Source organism: Hypanus sabinus, chromosome 12, assembly GCF_030144855.1.
Source record: "Hypanus sabinus isolate sHypSab1 chromosome 12, sHypSab1.hap1, whole genome shotgun sequence".
Taxonomy (NCBI): Eukaryota; Metazoa; Chordata; class Chondrichthyes; order Myliobatiformes; family Dasyatidae; genus Hypanus; species Hypanus sabinus.
In genome coordinates, this window is record NC_082717.1 from 5371294 (window position 1) to 5394400 (window position 23107).

At 42.0% G+C, this 23107-nt stretch overlaps 1 protein-coding gene across 1 annotated transcript in view; it reads left to right on the plus strand.

Annotated features, from left to right (window-relative positions):
- The first annotated feature begins 3526 nt into the window (after window positions 1-3526).
- LOC132402437 (uncharacterized) overlaps window positions 3527-23107 on the plus strand; it is a 36489-nt gene continuing 16908 nt past the window's right edge. Inside the window, exons 1-4 of the mRNA XM_059985288.1 lie at window positions 3527-3817; window positions 13675-13819; window positions 21023-21066; window positions 21548-21591. Coding sequence (XP_059841271.1) covers window positions 3553-3817; window positions 13675-13819; window positions 21023-21066; window positions 21548-21591 — 498 coding nt within the window. The 5' untranslated portion in view covers window positions 3527-3552. The remainder of the gene's footprint in view (window positions 3818-13674; window positions 13820-21022; window positions 21067-21547; window positions 21592-23107) is intronic.

Sequence of the window (23107 nt, forward strand, 5' to 3'; positions counted from 1 at the left end):
CTGTCTTTGTGATTTATTTACAGATAACTGTTTATGTCTTTTGAACAGTTTTCTAAAAAATACAATTTGCCTAGATCACACTTTTTAGATATCTACAGATTAGAAATTTTTTGAATGTTATTTTGCCTACATTTCCGATGGAATAGCAAGATGAAATTATGGAAAAAAATATTAAGTTTAAATCCCTTTCAAATCAGTGTATTACCAACTATCTACAATTTGATCATAAAAATCTCTTGAAGTATATCTGATAAAATAAAGAGTGAATGGGAACGAGAACTTAAAGTAAGTATATCCATTGAAGAATGGGAAACGTTTCTTAAATTAGTTAATACTTCTTCAATGTGTGCTAGACGTACTTTAACACAATTTAAAGTGGTTCATAGAACATATATGTCAAAAGACAAACTGGCCCGTTTTTATTCCCATATAAATCCTATGAGTGACAGATGTAACTCTGAGGTTACTTCTTTAATCCATATGTTTTGGTCCTGCCCTCTTTTGACAAAATATTGGAAAGACATCTTTGATATTGTTTCAGCAGTTTTGGATATTGATCTACAACTCCATTGTGTTGTCTTTATGGCAGTTATTTAGTTTATAATATTTTTGCTTAGTAATTCATTTGTTAGTATTTTCTAGTTAGAATTAGAAGTGTTTAAAGTATATTCATTGCCTGTAAAATATATCGGCATGCAATGACGTCACATCCGGTTTCGCCGCGTCTTGTGGGAAAATACCGGTTTGAGATCGACAGGAGGGTGGGGGCTCACCACGAGGCAGACCCGAGTAGAAGTTGTTTTGCAAGCATTAGAAATCACAGTGAGAGCAATGCTGTAAGTTAATAGATAATCGATATGTTGAATTAAAATGTTAACGCCGATCCTGTTAAAAGTAACGACGGTCGATAATGTTTATGTTTTTGTTAGTTAAAGAGTTGCGGATAGTTTGCATTGAAGTGTATTTAAAGTGGTCAATGGCGTAGGTAAACTCTGCCTGTATACTACACTTTAATGTAATGTAGTTACATTTACTTTTACAAGTATTTTCAATGGAAATGTGATATTAAGAAAGGAACAAATACTGTATCAATCTTGTATTGTTTTATCAACAGTTTTCACCATATGTTAATATGAAGAGTGAACAGTAAATGGTTAATCTTGTTGCGACCTTGTTCTCATTGACTACGGTTTATCTCGGCGTTTAATTCGGCGTTTCAGTTACACCCGAACGAGAACGCTACACAGTTTTAGATATTGATCTACAACTCCATCCTATTACTGCAATTTTTGGATTACCAATGATGGATTATTGTTATTTATTATCTTCGGCCTGCCATTTGATAGCATTTGTTACACTGATGGCCAAAAGATCTATTTTATTTAAATGGAAAGATTCTGATCCCCTTACTACAATGGTTTTCTCAAACTATAGCTTGTTTAAACCTAGAAAAAAATAGGAGTGGCACGGTTAATTCCTCAATTAAGTTCAAGGAAACTTGGGAGTCTTTTATTCAATATTTCCATACATATGACTTAAGTTGATTTTTTTCTTATTTTTAATCCTTTTTCCTATTAACTGTTTTTGGAAGGAGGAATGGAGTCAAGGACAGAATAATTATAATTAACAAATTATACCAGCCCAGTTTTTATCTTTCTTCTTTTGTTTTGTTTTCTGCTTAGTTTAGGGGATTTTTATTTTTTGTTTGTTTTTTCTGAACAAATCCTTTGAACTTTTTCTTGTTTCATATATCAAGAGATCGGGTGGACATGTCTGGATATGATATTTGGAACTCATGTTGCATGGGTTGTAGCTATTATTGTAATTTTGTTTTCTTGATATTGTTATTATTGATATGCTCATTTAACAAATTATAATGCAATAAAAAGGTTTGAAAAGAAAGAAACACTGCTCAATAAAAATAAAAAGTAAAAAAATCACTAACTTAACCGGAGGTTAACTGCTATATAGCAACTCAAACTGTTCCTAAAGCAATAAATGCAAACTCAGTTCTTAAAGTGGAAAATGCGAAAGTCCAAACGATCTATACAGTCAATTAGGAGAGACTTTCCTGAAGTACCGAATTCCTCAATGATGTGACGTTACTGCTGATCCCAGCCAAATATGCCTTGCCCAAAGGACTTACGGTGAAGGAAGTAAAAATGGCTTAAAGGAACTGACCTTTTCCTTGGTGAATAACACTGCACCCAACCCTTTCTGCTCTTACAGCAGGGATTATCTCAGATGCAGGTTACTATCTCTTTGAACAAATATCCAATAAATTTGATCCTGTAATACCAGTGCTGACACCAACTTTACTCGACCCTTCAGGTTCCCATACTTCTGTAAATATTCACTCTCCAATATTTAAACTTTAAAATCAAAATTAACCGGCAGTAATTTTAAAAACTGTGGGCACAACTTACAGTAGAAAGTAAAACTGCACTTTAAAACAAAACTGTGTCATGAGATGAATATGCAGCATAACGGAGAAACTGATGAATTAAACAATGAACTAACCTGCATCACAGCAAGACTTTCCTGTTTTATACCTGTTGGGATAGGCCATCACATAACATCTCACTGTCGGGAAAATTACATCATGTGACCTCACACTGGAGGGAAATTATATCACCCCACCGTCACAAGACCATTGCATCATGCTGTCCAGATGTTCAATTATGTCATGGTCATAAGACAGTCATAGATACCCATGGGGTATGTAACAATATGCAGTGAACAAAACAGTTTTAGATTGTGTTCCTGCTTGTTTCTCGTCAATTATCAGTGGGAAAATCACTGCTCCTTGAACAAAAACACACGCTTTGATACTATTTAAAAACTATTCATTAGAAGCAGTGTTGCATAACAGCCTTACAAGTGCACACTATTGACGCCTGTTAGAAACTGTTTAGCAACAACTTCCTGTCCCAATTATGCAACATAGTGCCTCAAATAAACAAATTGAATCCAGGCTATTTTCTCAATTAGTTTTTGTGTTTTAAGAGATGTCCCAAATAAGCAGTTCCCTGATTAACCGGCAGCCCAATGAACCGGAATCTATTGTATCTGCCTGGAATAGATTACTGGGGTAGTCGTGGAAGCAGGGAGTTTGTTTGATTTTAAGAGGATTTCAGATAGACACGTGAATACAAAGGGAATGGAGGGATATGAATGATACATAGGAGGAGGATATTTAACATAAATGAGCATCAAGATCAGCACAACATCAAGGCTAGATGTCCTGTCCAGTTCTGTACTGTTCCATGTTCAATTTAGAGTGGGTGGTAATTACTTGAAGCACATATTTATCACCCAACCTTGGCCTCATCTGAACTCTGTAAACTCGGGAACAGCTGGAACATAATATTAATATCAGAAGCAATAAAGTGTTTGTACTTTCACAAGAGGTCATGTAACAAAAGATGGCTGCTTCAAGCTGGGGTTGAAGTGACGATATTCTCCCTTACAGGTGCAGATGTTCCTGTCCTTATCCAGTCCCCGAGCATACAGCGTGTCACTGAGGGTCACACAGCGTGGTTATGGTGTACCATGAGCAAAGCCAGGCTGGAAGACACCGACGTCCACTGGTATCGGAAACTACCTGGGCAGGACATGGAGTGGGTTTTAACACACAGGGCAGGAGGCAGCCCAGAGTGGGGATGGGGTATCACTGAGAGGTTCCAGTCCTACAGAGACACGTCCAACAGCAGCTTCACCCTGACGGTCACAGACGTGGTGCACAGTGATTCTGCCGTCTATTACTGCAGAGTGTGGGGAGACATCGATGGGAACGGCACCCAGCTCATCATAACCAGTGAGTACAAGTTCTATTTATTCAGCAGTGTGTCCCTGCATTGGGAGTTATTCCACCACCACTCACTTCCCGTGGCTGGGCACATTGTAGTGAAGAACACACAGTGTAATACTGGAGCCCCGTCACTGGGACACGATCCAGAGCACTGTGGCCCCTAACTCATGGGTGGGGAGCACCAACATGGTGACTGACCGTCTGCTCTGTGCGTCAAGTTGGATATTTGAAAATAAATGTCAATGTGGAGTGTGTCATCACAGGAGAGAAAAGGAGAAACTCTTCAGTGTTCAGAGTCATAGATCAGGGCCACTTAAATCAAAACCACCTCCTTCAAATGACGCAAAAATGTGGAATTCAAAACTTGAAATGCTAAGAGATGTAGAATCAGTTAACACTTTTAAATGCCAGCTCAAAAAACTAATTATTTAGCAATTAAAGTCTTTTAATAGATCAAAGTAAGCTTATCGTTAAAGTCCATATATGCCACCATATTCAGCTCTGAGATTCATTTTCTCGTGGGCAGCCATCCAGAATGGGATCCCTTTATTTCCACTCTCTGTTTTCTGCTGACCAGCCAATACTCCACACTGCTAGTAACTTCCTTGTAATTCCATGGGGTCTTACCTTTCTAAGCATCCTCATGTGCAGCACCTTGTCAAAGGCCTTCTGAAAATCCAAGTACACAACATCTACTGTATTTCCTTTGTCTACCCTGCTTGTAGTTTCCTCAAAGAATTGCAGTAGGTGTGCCAGGCAGGATTTTCTTTTCAGAAAACCATGGTGGCTTTGGCCTATATTGTTATGTGCCTCCAGCTACTCTGTGATCTCATCCCTAACAATCAATTTCAACAACTTCCCAACCAATGATGTCAGGCTAACAGATCTATAGTTTCCTTTCTGCTGCCTCCCACCCTTCTTAAATAGCAAAGTAACATTTGCAATTTTCCAGTCATCCTGTATAATGCCAGAATCAATCAATTCTTCAAAGATCATCGTTAATGCCTCTGCAATCTCTCAAGCTACTTCCTTCAGAACCCGAGGGTGCAAAACACCAAGTTCAGGAGACTTATCCACCCTCAGACCATTAAGCTTCCTGAGCACCTTCTCAGTTGTAATTTTCACCACACAAACTTCACTTCCTTGACACTCTTGAATATGCACTATAATGCAGACATCTCTCACTTTTGAATACCTCTATCAAATCGCCCCTCAATTTTCTACATCCTAAGGAATGAAGATCTAACCTATTAAGACCATAAGATACAGGAGCAGAAACAGGCCATTCGGCCCATTGAGTCTGCTCCACCATTCAATCGTGATCTGTTTCAATTCTTCCAGCCATCCCCATCCCTGTCTTCTCTCCATACCCTTTCATGCTCTGGCTAATCAAGAACCCATCTATCTCCATCCTAAATACACCCAATGATTTGGCCTCCACAGCCTCTCATGGCAACAAATTTCAAAGATTTACAATCCTCTGACAAGTAGTTTCTCTGCATCTCTGTTCTAAGTGGTCGTCCTTCAATCCTGAAGTCTTGCCCTCTTTTCCTAGACTCCCTGAACATGGGAAATTCTTTGAGGAATAGAGAGGATGAGCGAACCTGTCTGTGGGGTTAGTACTTTGCTCTGTGAAGAAATGCAGCTTCCCACTGACTCCTGGGAACCACTGGCCCTTGACACAGGAAACAATATTCAGGATGGTATCAAGAACTTTGAGGCCATGCATTGCGAACACACGGAAAAACTGCTGAAGAAGCACGACCTTATAAACTATTATACAATATTCCAGATCCACAGTCACCAGGATATCACATCACAACAGAAATCTGTAGTTGAAACCTATTGACATGAAGATTATCACATATTTACTCACCATACCTACATATCACCTTCATTACACAAGTAGGACATCCAGGTTCCTCTGGACACCAACACTTTTCAATCTCATTCTTTCCATCTGACAATTCACTCACCTGTTCTGTCTGTCTGAAATCTCTCCACATTCTCCTCATAGACACACTGCCAATCAGTAACTTCATCCATCACACAGTCCTCTCACTGACATCACCGATCAATTCACTGTGATACCCGAACAGTCAGAGTCACACAATCTTAAAATGGCCATTTCTGTTTCAGAAACTGGTTCTGAACAGACTGTTTTCTGCGCATAACCAATCCACAATCCACATTAGCATATTACCTCTCATACGGTGCACTGTAGTTTATATAACAATGTGTGTTTGACTCCTCACAGGAATCTCAATAGACAATAGACAATAGGTGCAGAAGTAGACCATTCAGCCCTTCCAGCCTGCACCGCCATTCTGAGATCAAAATCTCTTCTCGACCCTCTCCAATAACATGACATTCCTTCTTGGATAAGTGGCCCAAAAATCTCACTCCACTCTTTAAGAAGGGAGGAAAGCAAAAGAAAGGAAATTATAGGCCAGTTAGCCTGACTTCAATGGTTGGGGAGATGTTGGAGCCCATAATTAAGGGTGAGGTTTCGGGCTACTTGGAGGCACATGATAAAATAGGCCAAAGTCAGCATGGTTTCCTTAAGGGGTTATCCTTCCTGACAAATCTGTGGAATTCTTTGAGGAAATAACAGGTAGGGTAGAGAAAGGAGAATCAGTGGATATCGAGCCCTCAGATTTTCTGAAGGCCTTTGACAAGGTCCACATGAGGCTGTTTAACAAGATAAGATCTCATTGTATTACAGGAAAGATATGTGGAGTAAGAATTGACTGATTGGCAGGAGGCAAAGTGTGGGAATAAATGGAGTGACATTTACAATTTTGCAGTCTTCCAGAACCATTCCAGAATCCAGTGAATCTTGGAAGATCATTACTAATGGCTGCAATGTCTTCAGCCACCACTTTCAGAACCCTCGGGTGTTGACCTTGTGGTCCAGTTGACTACTTTCATACCTTTCAGCATTGTAAGCACCATTGCTTTTGTAGTAGTTCAAGTTTATTGTGACTTGACAGTAAACATATATACAATCACATGACACAACGTTCCTCCAGACCACAGTGCACACACAAATCATTTATCACAGCAGATAAAACAAAATATTACCATCAATATATTAATAAAATATCATTCAAAATGCATGTAGACCACAGCACAGTAAACAGTAACCAACTCACTGTCCAAGTGATGAGTCCTCGGTGGTGACAGGGTATTAATTCATCTCACAGCCTGCGGGAAGAAGCTGTCCCCCAGTCTGGCTGTCCTTGTCCTGATGCTCCTGTACCTCTTTCTTGATGGTAGTGGGTCAAAGAGATTGTGGGATGGGTGGTGGGGATCATCAACAGTACTTCAGGCCTTTTGTCTGCAACACTCCCGGTAAATATCATAAATGGGGAGGAGGGAGACCCCAATGATCATCTCAGTGATTTTTAGGGTCTTGCAGCTTTGTACCACACAATGATACAACCATACAACTAATTGAATCCAGTATTACATCATAAAACATAGGAGCAGAATTAGGCTATTTGGCCCGTCAAGTTCCCTCTGTCATTTCAACATGGCTGACCCAATTTTCCTCTCAGCTCCCATCTCCTGCCTTTTCCCCTTCATGCCCTGACCAATCAAGAATCTATCAACGTCTGCCTCAAAAGTATATGAACACTGCCGTTCACAGATGCCTGTGGCAAAGAATTCCACAGATTCACCATTCTCTGGAAAAAGCAATTTCTCCTCTTAACCAATCTAAAAGGATGTCCCTCTATTCTGAGATTGTGTCCTCTGGTCTTAGACCCTCCCCCCACAGGAAACATCCTGATCCCATACCCTTGCTTTTATATTCTAGTCTGAGTACTAGATATGAGTACATGTGTTACATTTGCCTTCCTTACCACATTCAACCTGCAAATTGGTCTTCAGGGAACCATGCATAAGGACTCCAAAGTCCCTTTGCACCAGTTCTTTGTATTTTCTCTGCATTTGGAAAATAGTCAACCCTTTCATTTCTTTTTGGGATGCTCTGTTGGTAAGGGATGGAATTACGTCTTTAAAAGGAAGTGGCATAGGATCAGAGAATGTTGAATCTTTGTGGGAGGAGTTAAGAAACTACAAGGGTGAAAATTATCATTATGGGAATGATCATGCCTCCAAATAATAACCAAAATGTGCATTTGAGATTGCAAAGGGACCTGGAAAAGGCATACAAGGAGATTGGGAAAATCAGGTTGGGTGTCAGATTCCAAGAGAGTGAATTTGTTGAATGCCTATGAGATGGTTTTTAGAGCAGCTTATGCCTGAGCCAACTAGGGGAAAGGCTATCTTAGACTGTGTAAAAACCCAGATGTTATTAGGGAGTTTAAGGCAAAGGAACCCTCAGGAGTAAGTGATCATAAAATGGTTGAATTCATACTACAGTTTGAGAAGGAGAAGCATAATTCACATGTATTAGTATCGTAATAACATAAAGGGAATTACAAAGTCATCAGAGAAGAGCTTGTGCAGGTGGATTTGAGGGGTGGGGATGACAGCAGAGCAGAGATGGCTTAAACTTCTGGGAATAGATCACAAGGCACAGACCCAAAGAAGAAGTGGTTCTCAAATGGCAGAGTAGGTAACCGTGTCTTGACATAGGAAGTTAAGGACTGTATAATAGCCAAGGAAATGGCATATAAGGTAGAAAAACTGTGTTTGGGAAGCATTCAAAATTGAGAAAAAGGCAACTAAGAAAGCTATGAGAAGGGTAATGGTGAAATACGCAGACAAACTAAACAATATTACAAAAGTTACGCAAGATACTAAAAGTTTTCTCAGTTCTATAAAGAATAAAAAGGAGGTGAGAGTTGATATTGGACCATTGGAAAATGATGCTGATGAGGCAGTAATGGAGGACAAAAAAATTGCAGACATACCTAATTGTGGAAGACACTAGCAGTGTGCCAGTGGTCTGTGAGTGTCGGAGCAGCAGTGAATGCCATTGAATTGAATTGAACTGGCTTTATTTCTTACATCCTTCAAATACACGAGGAGTAAAAATCTTTACGTTATGTCTCCATCTAAGTGTGCAATGCACAATCATAGCAATTTATAATAATTAGAACAGTCAATGAGACATAAAATCAATGTGAATTAATCAGTCTGATGGCCTAGTGGAAGAAGCTGTCCCGGAGCCTGTTGGTCCTGGCTTTTACGTTGCGGTATCATTTCCTGGATGGTAGCACCTGGAACAGTTTGTGGTTGGGGTGACTTGGGTGCCCAATGATCATACTGGCCATTTTTACACAGCTGTTTTTGTAAATGTCCAGAATCATCGGAAGTTCACAACTACAGATGCACTGGGCTGTCCACACCACTTTCTGCAGAATCCTGTGATTAAGGGAGATACAATTTCCATACCAGGCAGTAATGCAGCCAGTCAGGATGCTCTCAATTGTGCCCCTGTAGAAAGTTCTGAGGATCTGTTAGCCAATATCAAACTTCCACAGCTGTCTCCGGTGAAAAAGGCACTGTTGTGCTTTTTGCACCACACAGCTGGTGTGTACAGACCACATGAGGTCCTCGGTGATGTGGATGCTGAGGAACTTAAAGCTGTTCACCCTCTCAATCCCAGATCCATTGATGTCAATAGGTGTTAGCCTGTCCCCATTCCTCCTGTAGTCCACAACCAACTCCTTTGTTTTTGTGACATTGAGGGAGAGGTAGTTTTCTTGACACAACTGTGTCAAGGTGATGACTTGTCCCCTGTAGGCCACCTCACTGTTGTTTGAGATTACGCCAATCAATGTAGTATCATTGGCAAATTTGTGGTGACACAGACATGGGTATACAGGGAGTAAAGGAAGGGGCTTAGTACACAGCCCTGAGGGGCTATTACAAATGAAAAAGTGCAAGGCAAACCCATCCCAGAGTACTGAGAGAGGTTGCTGAAGAGATAACTGATGCATCAGTCATGATTTTACAAAAAAAACACTAGTTTCTGGCATGATCTCAGAGGACTGGAAAACTGCAAATGCCACTCTGCTCTTTAAAAAGGGAGGAAGGCAAAAGAAAGGAAATTATAGACCAGTTAGCATAACCTTAGAGCTTTGGGAAACTGTTGGAGTCTGTTATTAAGGATGAGGTTTTGGGGTACTTAAATCAGAATCACATTTATTATCATCAGCATGTGACATGAAATGATAAAATATGATAAAGTTAACATGGTTTCTGTGAAAGGAAATCTTGCCTGACAAACCTGTTAGAGTTCTTCAAGGAAGTAACAAGTAGTGTGGACAAAGGAGAGGCAGTGGATGTCATTTACTTGGACTTGGAAGGCATTTGACAAGGTGCCATATATGAGGCTACTTAGCAAGATTAAATGCAATGGCGTCAGAGAAAAGATACTGGCATGGATAGAGGAATGGCTAACAGACAGGAGGCAGTGAGTGTGAATAAAAGGGGCTTTTTCTACTTGGCTGCCTGTGACTAGCAGTGTCCCCCAGGAGTCTTGATTTGAACTGCCATTTTTCACATTGTTTGTCAATGATTTGGATAATGGAACTGATGACTTTGTGGCAAAGTTTGTGAAGGAATCAAAGATAGGTGGAGGGGCAGGTAGTGCTGAGGAAACAATGTGATTGCAGCAAGACTGGGTAGAAAATGGGTAAAAAAAGAATGGGTAAAAAAAAAGTGGAGGACAAAATACAGTTTTGGGAGATGAATGATAATGCATTTTGGTAAAAGGAACAATAGTGCAGGCTACTATCTAAATGAGGAGAATATTCAACAGAGGTCAAATGGGACTTAGAAGTTCTCATGCAAGTCTTCCAGAAGGTGAGTTTGTGGTAAAGAAGGCAAATATAATGTTGGCATTTATTTCAAGGAGAGTAGAATATAAAGGCAAGGAGATAATGCTGAGCCTTTATAAGACACTAGGCAGCCAGCACTTGGAGTATTGTCAACAGTTTTGGGCCCTACATCTCAGAAAGAATATGTTGGCTTTAGGCCTGTACTCACTGGAATTCAGAAGGATGCGTGGAAACCTAATTGAAACCAACTAAATTTTGCAAGGACTAGGTAATGTGGATGTGGAGAAGATGTTTCCTATGGTGACGTTATCCAGAGTTAGAGGGGAAAACCTCAGGATTGAGGGATGAATTTTCACAACAGAAGTGAGGAGAGATTTTTTCACCATTGAGTGGTGAATCTGTGGAATGCTCTGCCACAGGTTGCTATGCAGCCAGGTCTGTGGGTGTATTTAATGCAAAAGTTTATTGTTTCCTGATCGGTCAGGGCATCAAAGGATATGGCGGGAAGGTAACTGTATGATGTTAAATGGGATCCGGGAGCAACTATGATGGAATGTCGGAGCAGAATCCATTGTCTGAATCTCTATTTCTGCTTCTGTATCATATTGTCTTATGGTCTTCTACCAAAGTGCATGAACTTACACTTCCTGACACCGTATTCAATTTGTCATTTCTTTGCTCATTCTCCTAATCTGCCTAAATCCTTCTGTAACCTCTTTACTTCCTTAAATCTACCTGCCCCTCCACCTATCTTCATATTTTCATCTTTTCTGTGAATATTGCAACAAAGCCCTCTCAAAGCACTCTTTGTGTTCAGCTAATCATCCACTGCTCTCTCCATGCTAGAACCTTTCATGTAACACCATGTGATCATAGCTTGTTAAGCAGCCTCATATGTGGCACCTTGTCAAAGGCCTTTACTAATCAATACTATTGACTTACTATTGATCATTACTAATGACTTCAGAATCTATTCAGCTGCCTCTTTCAGAACCCTTGGGTGTACTGAGATTTTACTGCTTGGCTGCCAGTGAGTAGTGATGTTCAATAGGAGTCGGTGTTGGGACCACTTTTTTTTATGCTGTATATCAATGATTTAGATGATAGAGTAGATGGCCTTGTTGCCGATGATGTGGCCTGTAAGACTAACGCACCTTCAGGGTGCCGGGTTTTCGTAGGTCCGGAGGCAGGCAGATTCTAGGTCAATGCAACATATTGTGTCAAGAAACCTTCTTGAACACATCTAACTAACTCTACCCCATTTAAACCCCTTGCTGTAGGGAGATGCCAATCAATATTTGGGAAATTAAAATCTCCCACCACAGCAACTCTATTATTATTACATCTTTCCAGAATCTGTCTCCCTATCAGCTCCTCGATGTCCCTGTTACTATTGGGTGGTCTATAAAGAACACCCAGAAGAGTTATTGACCCCTTCCTATTCTTAACTTCCACCCACAGAGACTCTGTAGACAATCCCTCCATGACTTCCTCCAGCTGTGACACTATCTCTGATCAGCAGAGCCACGCCCCCCACCTCTTTTGCCTTCCTCCCTGTAACCTTTCTGAAAACTGAATCCCTGACCCCTGCTCCAATCGCTCAGCAACACATTTATCCTCCACTCCATTCTATTCCTATACACACTGTCACGTGCCACAGGCAGTAACCCTGAGATTACTACCTTTGTCTTCCTGCTTCTGAACTTCCTTCCAAACTCCCTGTAGTCTGTTTTCAGGGTGTCCTCCATTTTTCTACCTATGTCGTTGGTATCAATATGTACTACAACCTCTGGCAGTTCATCTTCTCACTTCAGGGTGTTGTAGATAGGATCAGAAATATCCCGGACCCTGGCACATGGGAGGCAAACTACCATCTGTGTTTCTTTCCTAAGTCCACAGAATCACTCCATAACTATAGAGTCCTCTATTACAGCTGACATCTTCCTTTCCCTACCCTTCTAAGCCACAGGGCCAGACTCTGCGCCAGAGGTGCAGCCACTGTTGCTTCCCCCAGGTTGATCATCTCCCCCAACAGTACTATAAGAGGAGTACTTATTGTTAAGGTGGATAGCCATTGGGGTACTCTTTTGCCCTTCCCTCTCCTGATTGTTACCCTCTTATCTGTCTCCCGAGGCCCCGGTGTGACTACTTGCCTATAGCTCCTCTCTATTAGCTCCTCACTTTCCCTGACCAGTGAAGATCATCGAGCTGCATCTCCACTTCCTTAACCGAGTCCCTAAGGAGCTACATCCAGCTGCACCTGGCACAGATGTGGTCATCCGGGAGACTGGGGGTCTCCCAGACATCCCACATCTGACACCCAATACAGAACATTGGCCTCACAGCCATACTTCCTGTCTCTATTCTTCACAAGTAACTCAACCTCGCCTCAACCCATTATCACCTAAGCTCTTATGCAACTAAACAACTTAGCTTTATAGTTTTTTAAGTTGACAAAAGGGTTATTAGAATAAAACAAAAAGAAAAGGGCCCATTTTAATGTAACAGTCTAATGTGTATGTTGGAGCTCACGATTTCCCTTCTGCTGGTCTTCCATTGATTTCCCTGGGCTTCGTCGACTGCCAGCCCCACTCAAGTCCACTCCTTTCTGGTGTCTATGACATCTTCTCTCTTCATCTTCCGCTGAACAAAAGACCCAGATCACCTTTGTCGCAGGCAAACAAAAAAACCTCCTTTCATTGGATGGCGCACATTCCAAATCCCGCGTTAGCTCTAGCCATAACCCGAGCATTGCTGCTTGAGAAACACCATTACATTAGCAATGAAACCTTTCTCAAAGTGTTACACATGCTTCTAATCTATTTTCATATTTGTACTTTATCCCATTGTCTATATTGTCTGCAGGAAAAGTCCTCTTTAAATGAGTTATTATTATTATTGGTCATCTTGATGTTTCTTTCCTTCCCTACAATAGCAGCTCAGTAAGTCCATCCTTCAGCACGGTGCTCTCCTCCCTTACTGACTGTAAATGAGGCGTCTAAGGGAGAACTATCAGCCTCCAATGTTCACATATTAAACCTGTCATTCAAAGGACAATTCACATTACCGGTGTTAAACTGTACATCAATCTTTGCTATTTTTCAGAAGCAGCTGAAGGTGGGTCTTGGAAAGTCTTGGCCAGTATTCTCACCAGTATCCTCGTACTCGTCCTCTTATTCTGCATTTTAGTTACAGCAAGATGCTATGTGAAAAAATTGGCATCTTTTCAACAGAGATTGATGCCAGAAGGGTAAATAACATTTGATTTTGCATCTTGTTTCAACAATATTGAATTAAACCTTCGAAGGAAAAGGAGATTAATCTGAATGAAAAAGTCATAGAACACAGAAGTTCCACTAGGATGTTGTCTGGGATGAATCAGTTCAGTAATGAGGAGAGACAGGAGAAGCTGAGTCTGGTCTCCCTTGGCCAGGAGCTCAAGGGGGGTGATTGAGGTGTACAAAGTTATGAAGGGAATAGATAGGGTATAGTTTGCAGAAAACTCATCCCCATATCAGGGTTGATAAAATTTGAGAAAATGTAATTAAGGTGAGGGGGAAGAGACTCAGAGGGGATATGCCAGGGCCTCTTCAACGAGAGAGCAGGAGTACCAGAACACATTGTCCGAGTGAGGCTGAAACTGGGTCACTGGCAGCACTCAGAATGGACACTTAGGCGGAGAGGGCGATGGACAAGGTGCCAGGTGATGGGATTACTATGGAAGGGTCAATATTGGTCGCATGCAGTGCAAACACATAAAATTTCTGTAATTTCAAAATGAAAAGTGTGAAACAATGCATAACAAAACAGTGTCAAGAGACCATTCAGGAATCTGATGGCAGACTTTAGAAACCATTTCTGAATCCCTAACCTTAACAAGTTTAAACAGGAAACACCAGGAAACAGTATTACAAAGAGCAGATCTTTCAGGTAAAACACAAGGAACTCGAAGTGTTTAACAGGTTTCATTAAACAACAGTTAGCTAATTCAGGTGCTTGAGAAACCTCAGCATCCAACATTCTCCAGTGCCCCACACAGGCCCAAAGGCACACTCTGAAGACACACTCTCAACATTTCAGGATCACCTTCACCTCTGCCATCAGACTTCTGAATGGACAATGAACCCATGAATTGCACCTCACTTTTTTTTTTGCTCTCTTCTTGTACGTCTTAGTTAATTTGAAATGATATGTATACGTCTTATTGTATGTTGTATATGTAAACTTATTGTAAATTATAGTTTATGATTATTATGCATTGTAATGTACTGCCGCCACAAGACAACAAATTTCATGACACATGCCAGTGACATTACACCTGATTCTGATTCTCCCTGACGGTGGTAACAAGCCGGGGGATGTCTGGATGGTGAGGGTCCTGAATGATGGATTTCACAAACCGGGGGATGTCTGGATGGTGAGGGTCCTGAATGATGGATTTCACAAGCTGGAGGATGCCTGGATGGTGAGGGTCCTGAATGATGGATTTCACAAGCCGGGGGATGTCTGGATGATGAGGGTCCTGAATGATGGATTTCACAAACCGGGGGATGTCTGGATGGTGAGGGTCCTGAATGATGGATTTCACAAGGGGGATGTCTGGATGGTGAGGGTCCTGAATGATGGATTTCACAAGCCGGGGGATGTCTGGATGGTGAGGGTCCTGAATGATGGATTTCACAAGCCGGGGGATGTCTGGATGGTGAGGGTCCTGAATGATGGATTTCACAAACCGGGGGATGTCTGGATGGTGAGGGTCCTGAATGATGGATTTCACAAGCCGGGGGATGTCTGGATGGTGAGGGTCCTGAATGATGGATTTCACAAGCCGGGGGATGTCTGGATGGTGAGGGTCCTGAATGATGGATTTCACAAGCCAGGGGATGTCTGGATGGTGAGGGTCCTGAATGATGGATTTCACAAGCCGGGGGATGTCTGGATGGTGAGGGTCCTGAATGATGGATTTCACAAGCCGGGGGATGTCTGGATGGTGAGGGTCCTGAATGATGGATTTCACAAGGGGGATGTCTGGATGGTGGGGGTCCTGAATAATGGATTTCACAAGCCGAGGGATGTCTGGAAGGTGAGGGTCCTGAATAATGGATTTCACAAGCTGGGGGATGTCTGGAAGGTGAGGGTCCTGAATGATGATGCCACCTTCTTGAGGCCCTGCCTCTTTAATAGTCCTCGATGATGGGGACGGTTCTGTTCCCCAGCTGGCTGAGTCTACAACCCTCTTGCAATGTGTGTGTTGGAGCCTCTCTATCAGTCTGTTGTACAACGAGTCACAATGCTCTCCACCATCCATCTGTAGAAATTTGCAAGAGCTTTTGGTGACATACCAAATCTCCTCAGACTCCTATTTTCTCTGAACTGCTGGCATGTCCTCTTCATGACTGAATCAATGTGTTGCACCACAGATAGATCTTTTATTTATTTACTAATTGTGATAGAGTATGGAGTTGGCCCTTCTGGCCCTTTGGGCTATGCCACCATGTTATTCCACAATTTAACCCTAGCCTAGTCATGGAATAATTTACAAGGATCAGTTAACGTCTTTGGACTATGTGAGGAATCGGGAGCATCCGGAGGAAGCCCACGCCATCACGGTGTTGAATGTGTGAACTCCGTACAGTCAGCAGTGGGAATTGAACCTGGGTCACTGATACTGTAAAGCGTTGTGCTAACCACTACACTACCATGCTGCCACCTTCTGAGATGCTGACACCGAGGAACGTAAAGCTGCTCACTCTTTCCACTGCTGATCCCTTCATCACTTCCTTTGAAAGCTCTTGTGTAAAGCCCCGACCTCTGTCACCCAGAAGGACATCGAGCACATGGAATACCAGCAGAGGGCCAACGCAACCCTCACTTGGAGATACAATGTCATTCCTTCATTGTCGATGACTTTGAACCCCAGATCACCTCACATGAAATAAATTGTTCACTGGACAGACTGTAGCAATTGAAGGTGACAGTGAACTCCCTTCACAAGGTCTCTAAGAATGAATATTTAATATAGGCATGTCTGATTTAAGGACGTTTTTGTTAATTTTGTTTATTTAGCTACAAGGTGAAAAGGAGTAAAAGTCAGTGTGTCCCAGTGAGGATCACCACTCCCTAAAGCCAGTCAGTCAGGCTGTTTCGCTCCTTTTCTCCAATATCTCCACGTGTGTCTCAGTCCCATCATTATCAATGCTGCTTTACCTTTGCCATCTTCTGCTGAACAGAAACTGCTGGAATTAGCACTTGACTCAAATTTGGCAGTGTGGAAGATAAGGAATGTTGATCAGCAGGCTGTCTGGGCAGTGCCATGGTAGATGGAATTGAATGCTTCATTTTGGATCATCAGGAGAAGGATGGGGCATATGCAATGAATGTCCGGATGCTAACAAGTATTGAGGAATGCAGGGACATTGATGTAAAAAGTGCAGAGAAGATTCACTAGGATATTACCAGTGATGGAGCGCTTCAGTTGTAGGCTAAGAATGGAGAGTCTAGATTTGTTTTCCCTTGAGCAGAGAAGGTTGAGGAGTAACCTAAGAGACAGACAATGATTTGTGTGACAGAAAGAAGGGACACAAAATGCTAGAGGAACTCAGCAGGTTAGGCAGCGTCTATGGAGAGGAATAAGCAGTCAATGTTTCCAGCTGAGACAGTTAAGAGGGGTATAAAATCAACTTTTCCACCCAGAGAGTAGCTGGCAATTGGAATGCTCTGCCTGAGAGAGTGGTGGAGTAAGTGTCTCTCACAACATTTTATTTATTTATTGAGATACGGAACAGAATAGGCCCTTCCAGCCCTTCGAGCTGTGCTGCCCAGCAAACCCCTGATTTAAGTTTTATCCTAATCATGGGATGATCACCAATTAACCTCCCAACCACTATGTCTTTGGACTGTGGAAGGAAACAGGAACACCTGTTTAACATTCACACAGACATGGGGAGAATGTACAAAATCCTTCCAGGCAACAGCAGGAATTGAACTCAGCTTACTGGTACTGTAACGCATTGTGTTCACTATTACACTGCCATTGAGAAGTATCTCACTAAGTGTTTGAATTACTGAGACCATCAACAAAGGGCTGGGAATGGAATTGATGAAGAGATGGGTTAGAATGTATAGGGTGGGCTGAAGGACCTGTTTCTGTACAGTATGACTCTATCCAATATACCCATATAAACATCAGCCTTTGTGCTGACCAGGTACCTGAGCTGAACTGCTGATGCCTCGTCCCTACTATCAGAATGTCCTTCTTCCTCTCTCCCCACCTTTTTATTCTGGCATCTTCCCCATTCCATTCCAGTCCTGATGAAGGGTGTCATCTTGAAATGTCTTCAGTATATTCCACTCCATAGATACTTCCTGACCTTCTGCATTTTGTGTGGATTATCTTGGATTTCAAGCACCTGCAGAATCTCCCCTTTTTTTGAAATCATCTAGCCCATCCCTATCTAAATCCTGGCAACCCTGCTGTGTCGTGTATTGAGGGTGAGATTAATCCAATTCCATCAGGAGTACTAAAACCGACATGAATCAGACAACTGCTGCATTCACAAAACTTTATTATACCAGAAAAAATAATCTGACTAACTGCTCGTATAGTTGTCAAATTGTTTTTCAGACATTAACCTTTATCAGTTAACATTATCCTTTACACAAGAAAGGGAGTAGAGATAGCCCAGGAAATTATAGACCAGAGAGTCTTACTTCAGTGGTTGGTAAGTTGATGCAGAAGATCCTTAGAGGCAGGATTCATGAACATTCAGATAGGTATAATATGATTAGGAATAGTCAGCATGGCTTTGTCAAGGACATGAGAACGTTTACAAGGATGTTTCCGGGACTTGAGAAACTCAGTTACAGAGAAAGGTTGAATAGGTTAGGACTTTATTCCCTGGAGCGTAGAAGAATGAGGGGATATTTGATAAAGTATATAAAATTATAATGGGTATAGAGAGAGTGAATGCAAACAGGCTTTTTACACAGAGACTAGGGGATAAAAAACAGAGGACATGGGTTCAGGGTGAAGGGGGAAAAGTTTAAAGGGAATATTGGGGGCACTTCTTCACACAGAGAGTGGTGGGAGTGTGGAATGAGCTGCCAGATGAAGTAGTAAGTGTGGGCTCACTTTTAACATCTAAGAAAAACTTGGACAGGTATATGGATGAGAGGTGTATGGAGGGATATGGTCCAGGTGCAGGTCAGCGGGACTAGGTGGAAAAATGTTTCAGCACAGCTAAAAAGGGCCAAAAGACCTGTTTCTGTGCTGTAATGTTCTATGGTTCTATGGCAGGTTGTGCTTCATGAGCCTGATTGAATTTTTTGAGGATGTGACTAAACACATTGATCAAGGAAGAGCAGTAGATGAAGTGTATATGGATTTCAGCAAGGCATTTGATTAGGTACCCAATGCAAGGCTTATTGACAGACAGACAGACATACTTTATTGATCCCGAGGGAAATTAGGTTTCGTTACAACCGCACCAACAAAGAATAGTGTAGAAATATAGCAATATAAAACCATAAATAATTAAATAATAACAAGTTGAGGAAGTAAGGTGGCATGGGATCCAAGGGCACATTGCTTTGTGGATCCTGAACTGGCTTGCCCACAGAAGGCAAAGAGTGATTGTGGACGGGTCATATTCTGCATGCAGGTCGGTGACCAGTCGTGTGCCTCAGTGATCTGTTGTGGGACCCTTACTACTTATGATTTTTACAAATGACCTGGATGAGGAAGTGCGAGATGGGTTAGTAAGTTTGCCGAATGCACAAAGGTTGGAGAAGTTGTGGATAGTGTGGAGGGCTGTCAGAGGTTACAGTGGGACATTGATAGGATGCAAAACTGGGCTGAGAAGTGACAGATGGAGTTCAACCCAGATAAGTGTAAAGTGGTTTATTTTGCTAGGTCAAATATGATGGCAGAATATAGTATTAATGGTAAGACTCTTGGCAGTGTGGAGGATCAGAGAGATCTTGGGGTCCAAGTCCATAGGACGCTCAAAGCAGCTGCACAGCTTGACTCAATGGTTAAAAAGGTGTATGGTGTATTGGGTTTCATTAATTGTGGAATTGAATTTAGGAGGTGAAAGGTAATGTTGCAGCTATATGGGACCCTGGTCAGACCCCACTTGGAGTACTGTGCTCAGTTCTGGTCGCCTCACTACAGGAAGGATGTGGAAGCCATAGAAAGGGTGCAGATGAGATTTATAAGGATATTGCCTGGATTGGGTAGCATGCCGTATGAAAGAAGATTGAGTGAACTCGGCGTTTTCTCCTTGGAGCAACGAAGGATGAGAGGTGACCTGATTGAGGTGTATAATATGATGAGAGGCATTGATCATGTGGTGTTATGAATTCCCGTAACTGGATCACTTACCAGCAAAGATAGGGAGGTCCATTGAAGTCTGATGGTACTATTTTTAAAAGTATTTATTGATAAAGGGGCACAAAAATAAGATTAATGCAAACATACAGATAATATACGTCGTCAATACTAAATCTAAAGCACAGGTATGATCATAACCAATAAAGCGTAACTCTATCATTGTCTAGGGGATAATGTATTGTCCGATGGAAATATAAAAGTCATAGCTCGTTCAGGCTGCAGCGTTTTGGGTTTAAGAGAGGGAGGAGTTTAAACTTGCCCAAGTCTTTTATGATGCTAATCCATTGAGTCAGGGGAGCGGGTTTCCCCTTTGTTAGCTAAAAAGCTGTTTTCCGTGGTTTCAGCCACCAATTCCAGCCACGGAATTGAACGCACGTGGCTTGGTTTCCGATGACCATCTGCTGTTACATGGTCGCTTAACGTTTCTTCTGGTGCGTCTGAGGGGTTGTTCCTACAGCCCCTCTTTTATTCTGACTCGCAGGGTTGTAGATGTCAATCAGGTTGGGGGTGATGCAATCTCTTTGCCCGAGGGCATCCACGTAGCAGAGCATCTCAATCCACAAATCTGTCTCCAAGAGACAATGGCCATGTCCCGTAGCTTTACATCGCCGGAGAAACAAGCCAGCCTGCACGTTTCTTTTCCCAACCCAACAAGTGATCTTGCGATTCTCACAAAGGAGGGGGCTATGGACGTAACAGTGGATAGTCAGAGTTTTTTCCCAGGGCTGAAATGGTTGCCACAAGAGGACACAGGTTTAAGGTACTGGGGAGAAGGTACAGAGGAGATGCCAGGGGTCAGTTTTTAGAGTGGTGAGTACGTGGAATGGGCTGCTGGCAACAGTTGTGGAGGCGGATATGATAGGGTCTTTTAAGAGACTTTTGGATAGGTAGATGGAGCTTAGAAAAATAGAGGCCTATGGTTAAGTCTAGTAATTTCTAAGGTAGGGACATGTTCGGTACAACTTTGTGGACTAAAGGTCCTGTATTGTGCTGTAGGTTTTCTATGTTTCTATGCTTTATCATATAACTAATTCACTAACGTTATCTTCACCATTTCCCCAGGTGCTCTACTGAAGATCAGAACACAGTGTATGCCAATGTTACAGGTAAAAAGTTCATTTGAGTGCTCATATCGGGAATTACTTCACATGATAGTTATGTTCAACAATGATTCCCATTGCAGGACAAGGGAGTCATCAATCGTTTCATCATCCTCAACAGCAACTCCAGTCCTGCTTTTTCATTTCTCTTTAATATATGCAGACAAATAAACATTCCTCATCCTCTGAGGTAGAGAAGGATAAAGATTCACAAGCCACATTAAAGAAAATTCATCGCAACTTTGTCCTAAATAACGGACACCCGTACACACAGACCATACCGAGCAGTAGATATGGAGTGAAAATCTCTACACTATTAAGTCTCAATTCCAATCATATCCTGTATCCAAACAATCCAAATGTAAGCACTCAAATCTGTTTCAAACTAGAGGACAGTCTGCTACAGTGCACTGTGCATTCTGCCTACAGACACAGGCTGGTATACCATCAGTTGTTAGTTCTCAAACAAATTCTCATTTTATTTCAGCTGAAACTGAGGTAGATACACAGGCAGCCACAAATGTTACTGTGGTAAGTAACCTTCTTCAATATAACACTGACGAATGTTTTCCATGAACACTTTTACTTCCTAATAGACAAATAATGAAAGTCTGTTCGATAAACACCATTACTTCCTCTTTAACCTTTCATTTAGACAATAATATGAATCAGCAGTAGGAACAGGTCCTTCTGCCCCGCTGTTGTCAGACTATTTCTACTCTCCTCTACTCGCCTATTTCACCTCTACTTTCTGAGGAGGCTGAAGAGAGCTGGACTTTGCACATCCATACTCATGTCATTCTACAGATGTACAGTAGAGAACATCCTAACAAACTGCATCACTGCACGGTACAGAAACTGCACTGCTGTGGACAGGAAAGATCTACAACAGGCAGTCCAAACTGTCCAACACTTCACCAGCACCAGCTACCCTCCATCAAGGACACAGATACAGAAAGGTGCTACAACAGGGCCAGGAACATCATGAAGGATCCCTCCCACCCTGCTCATGGACTGTTTGTCCCACACTCGTCAGGAAACAGTTACTTCCCCCAAGTAGTAAGACTGATCAACACCTCAACCCACTAACCCACCCCTCCACACCCACAACCACCACTACTTTATCATTTCCTGACTGTCTCCTTATGTACAGACTGTCTTGTGCCTAATGTCACTTTTTGGATATGCAATCAATCTATATATATAAACTATTTATATAAGTATTTATATTTATTGTATATTTTTATTGTTGTGTTCTTTATCTTCTTGTGTTTTTGTGCTGCATCAGATCCAGAGTAACAGTTATTTCATTCTGCTTCACACTTGTGAAATGGAAATGATGTTGAACAATTTTGAATCTTGAAAGGACCCCCTGTAGGATAAGACCCTTGACTCACAATCTACCTCGTTATGACCTTCTACTCTATTGTCTGTCTGCACTGCACTCTCTCTGTGACCGTCACACTTTATTCTGCACTCTGTTATTGGTTTATTTTGTCCTACCTCAGCGCACTATGGTAATGATTTGATCTGTGTGAACAGTGTGTATGTACTTCACTCTACCTCAGTACATCTGGCAATGATAAACCAGTTTAACAATTTACCCTCAGACCTGCCCTCTTGTTTATTAAGGTCAAGGTGGTTCAATTGTAACTGTAGCTCCATGATCCCATCTCCTCCCAGTAACTTCCCTTTGCTTATCAAGAGACCATCTCTTTCTGTTTTAAAGATTCAAAGGCTCTACTTCCAATGCCCTTTGAGGTAAAGAGGCCAAAGACTCAATGCTCAGAGAATAATAAAATCCTCTCCTCTACAAATCCTGAGGCAAATTCACGTGGGTAAATCTCCAGATCCTTACAAGGTGCTCCCTCAAACCCTGTGAGAAGCAAGTGCAGAAATTGCCGGGGCCCTTCCACTACCCCACTCAGGATAGGGTCCCCCTTGTCCTCACCTACCACCCCACCAGCCTCCAGATCCAACGTATAATTCTCCATAACTTCCACCACGTCCAACGGGATCCCACTACCAAGCACATCTTTCCCTCCCC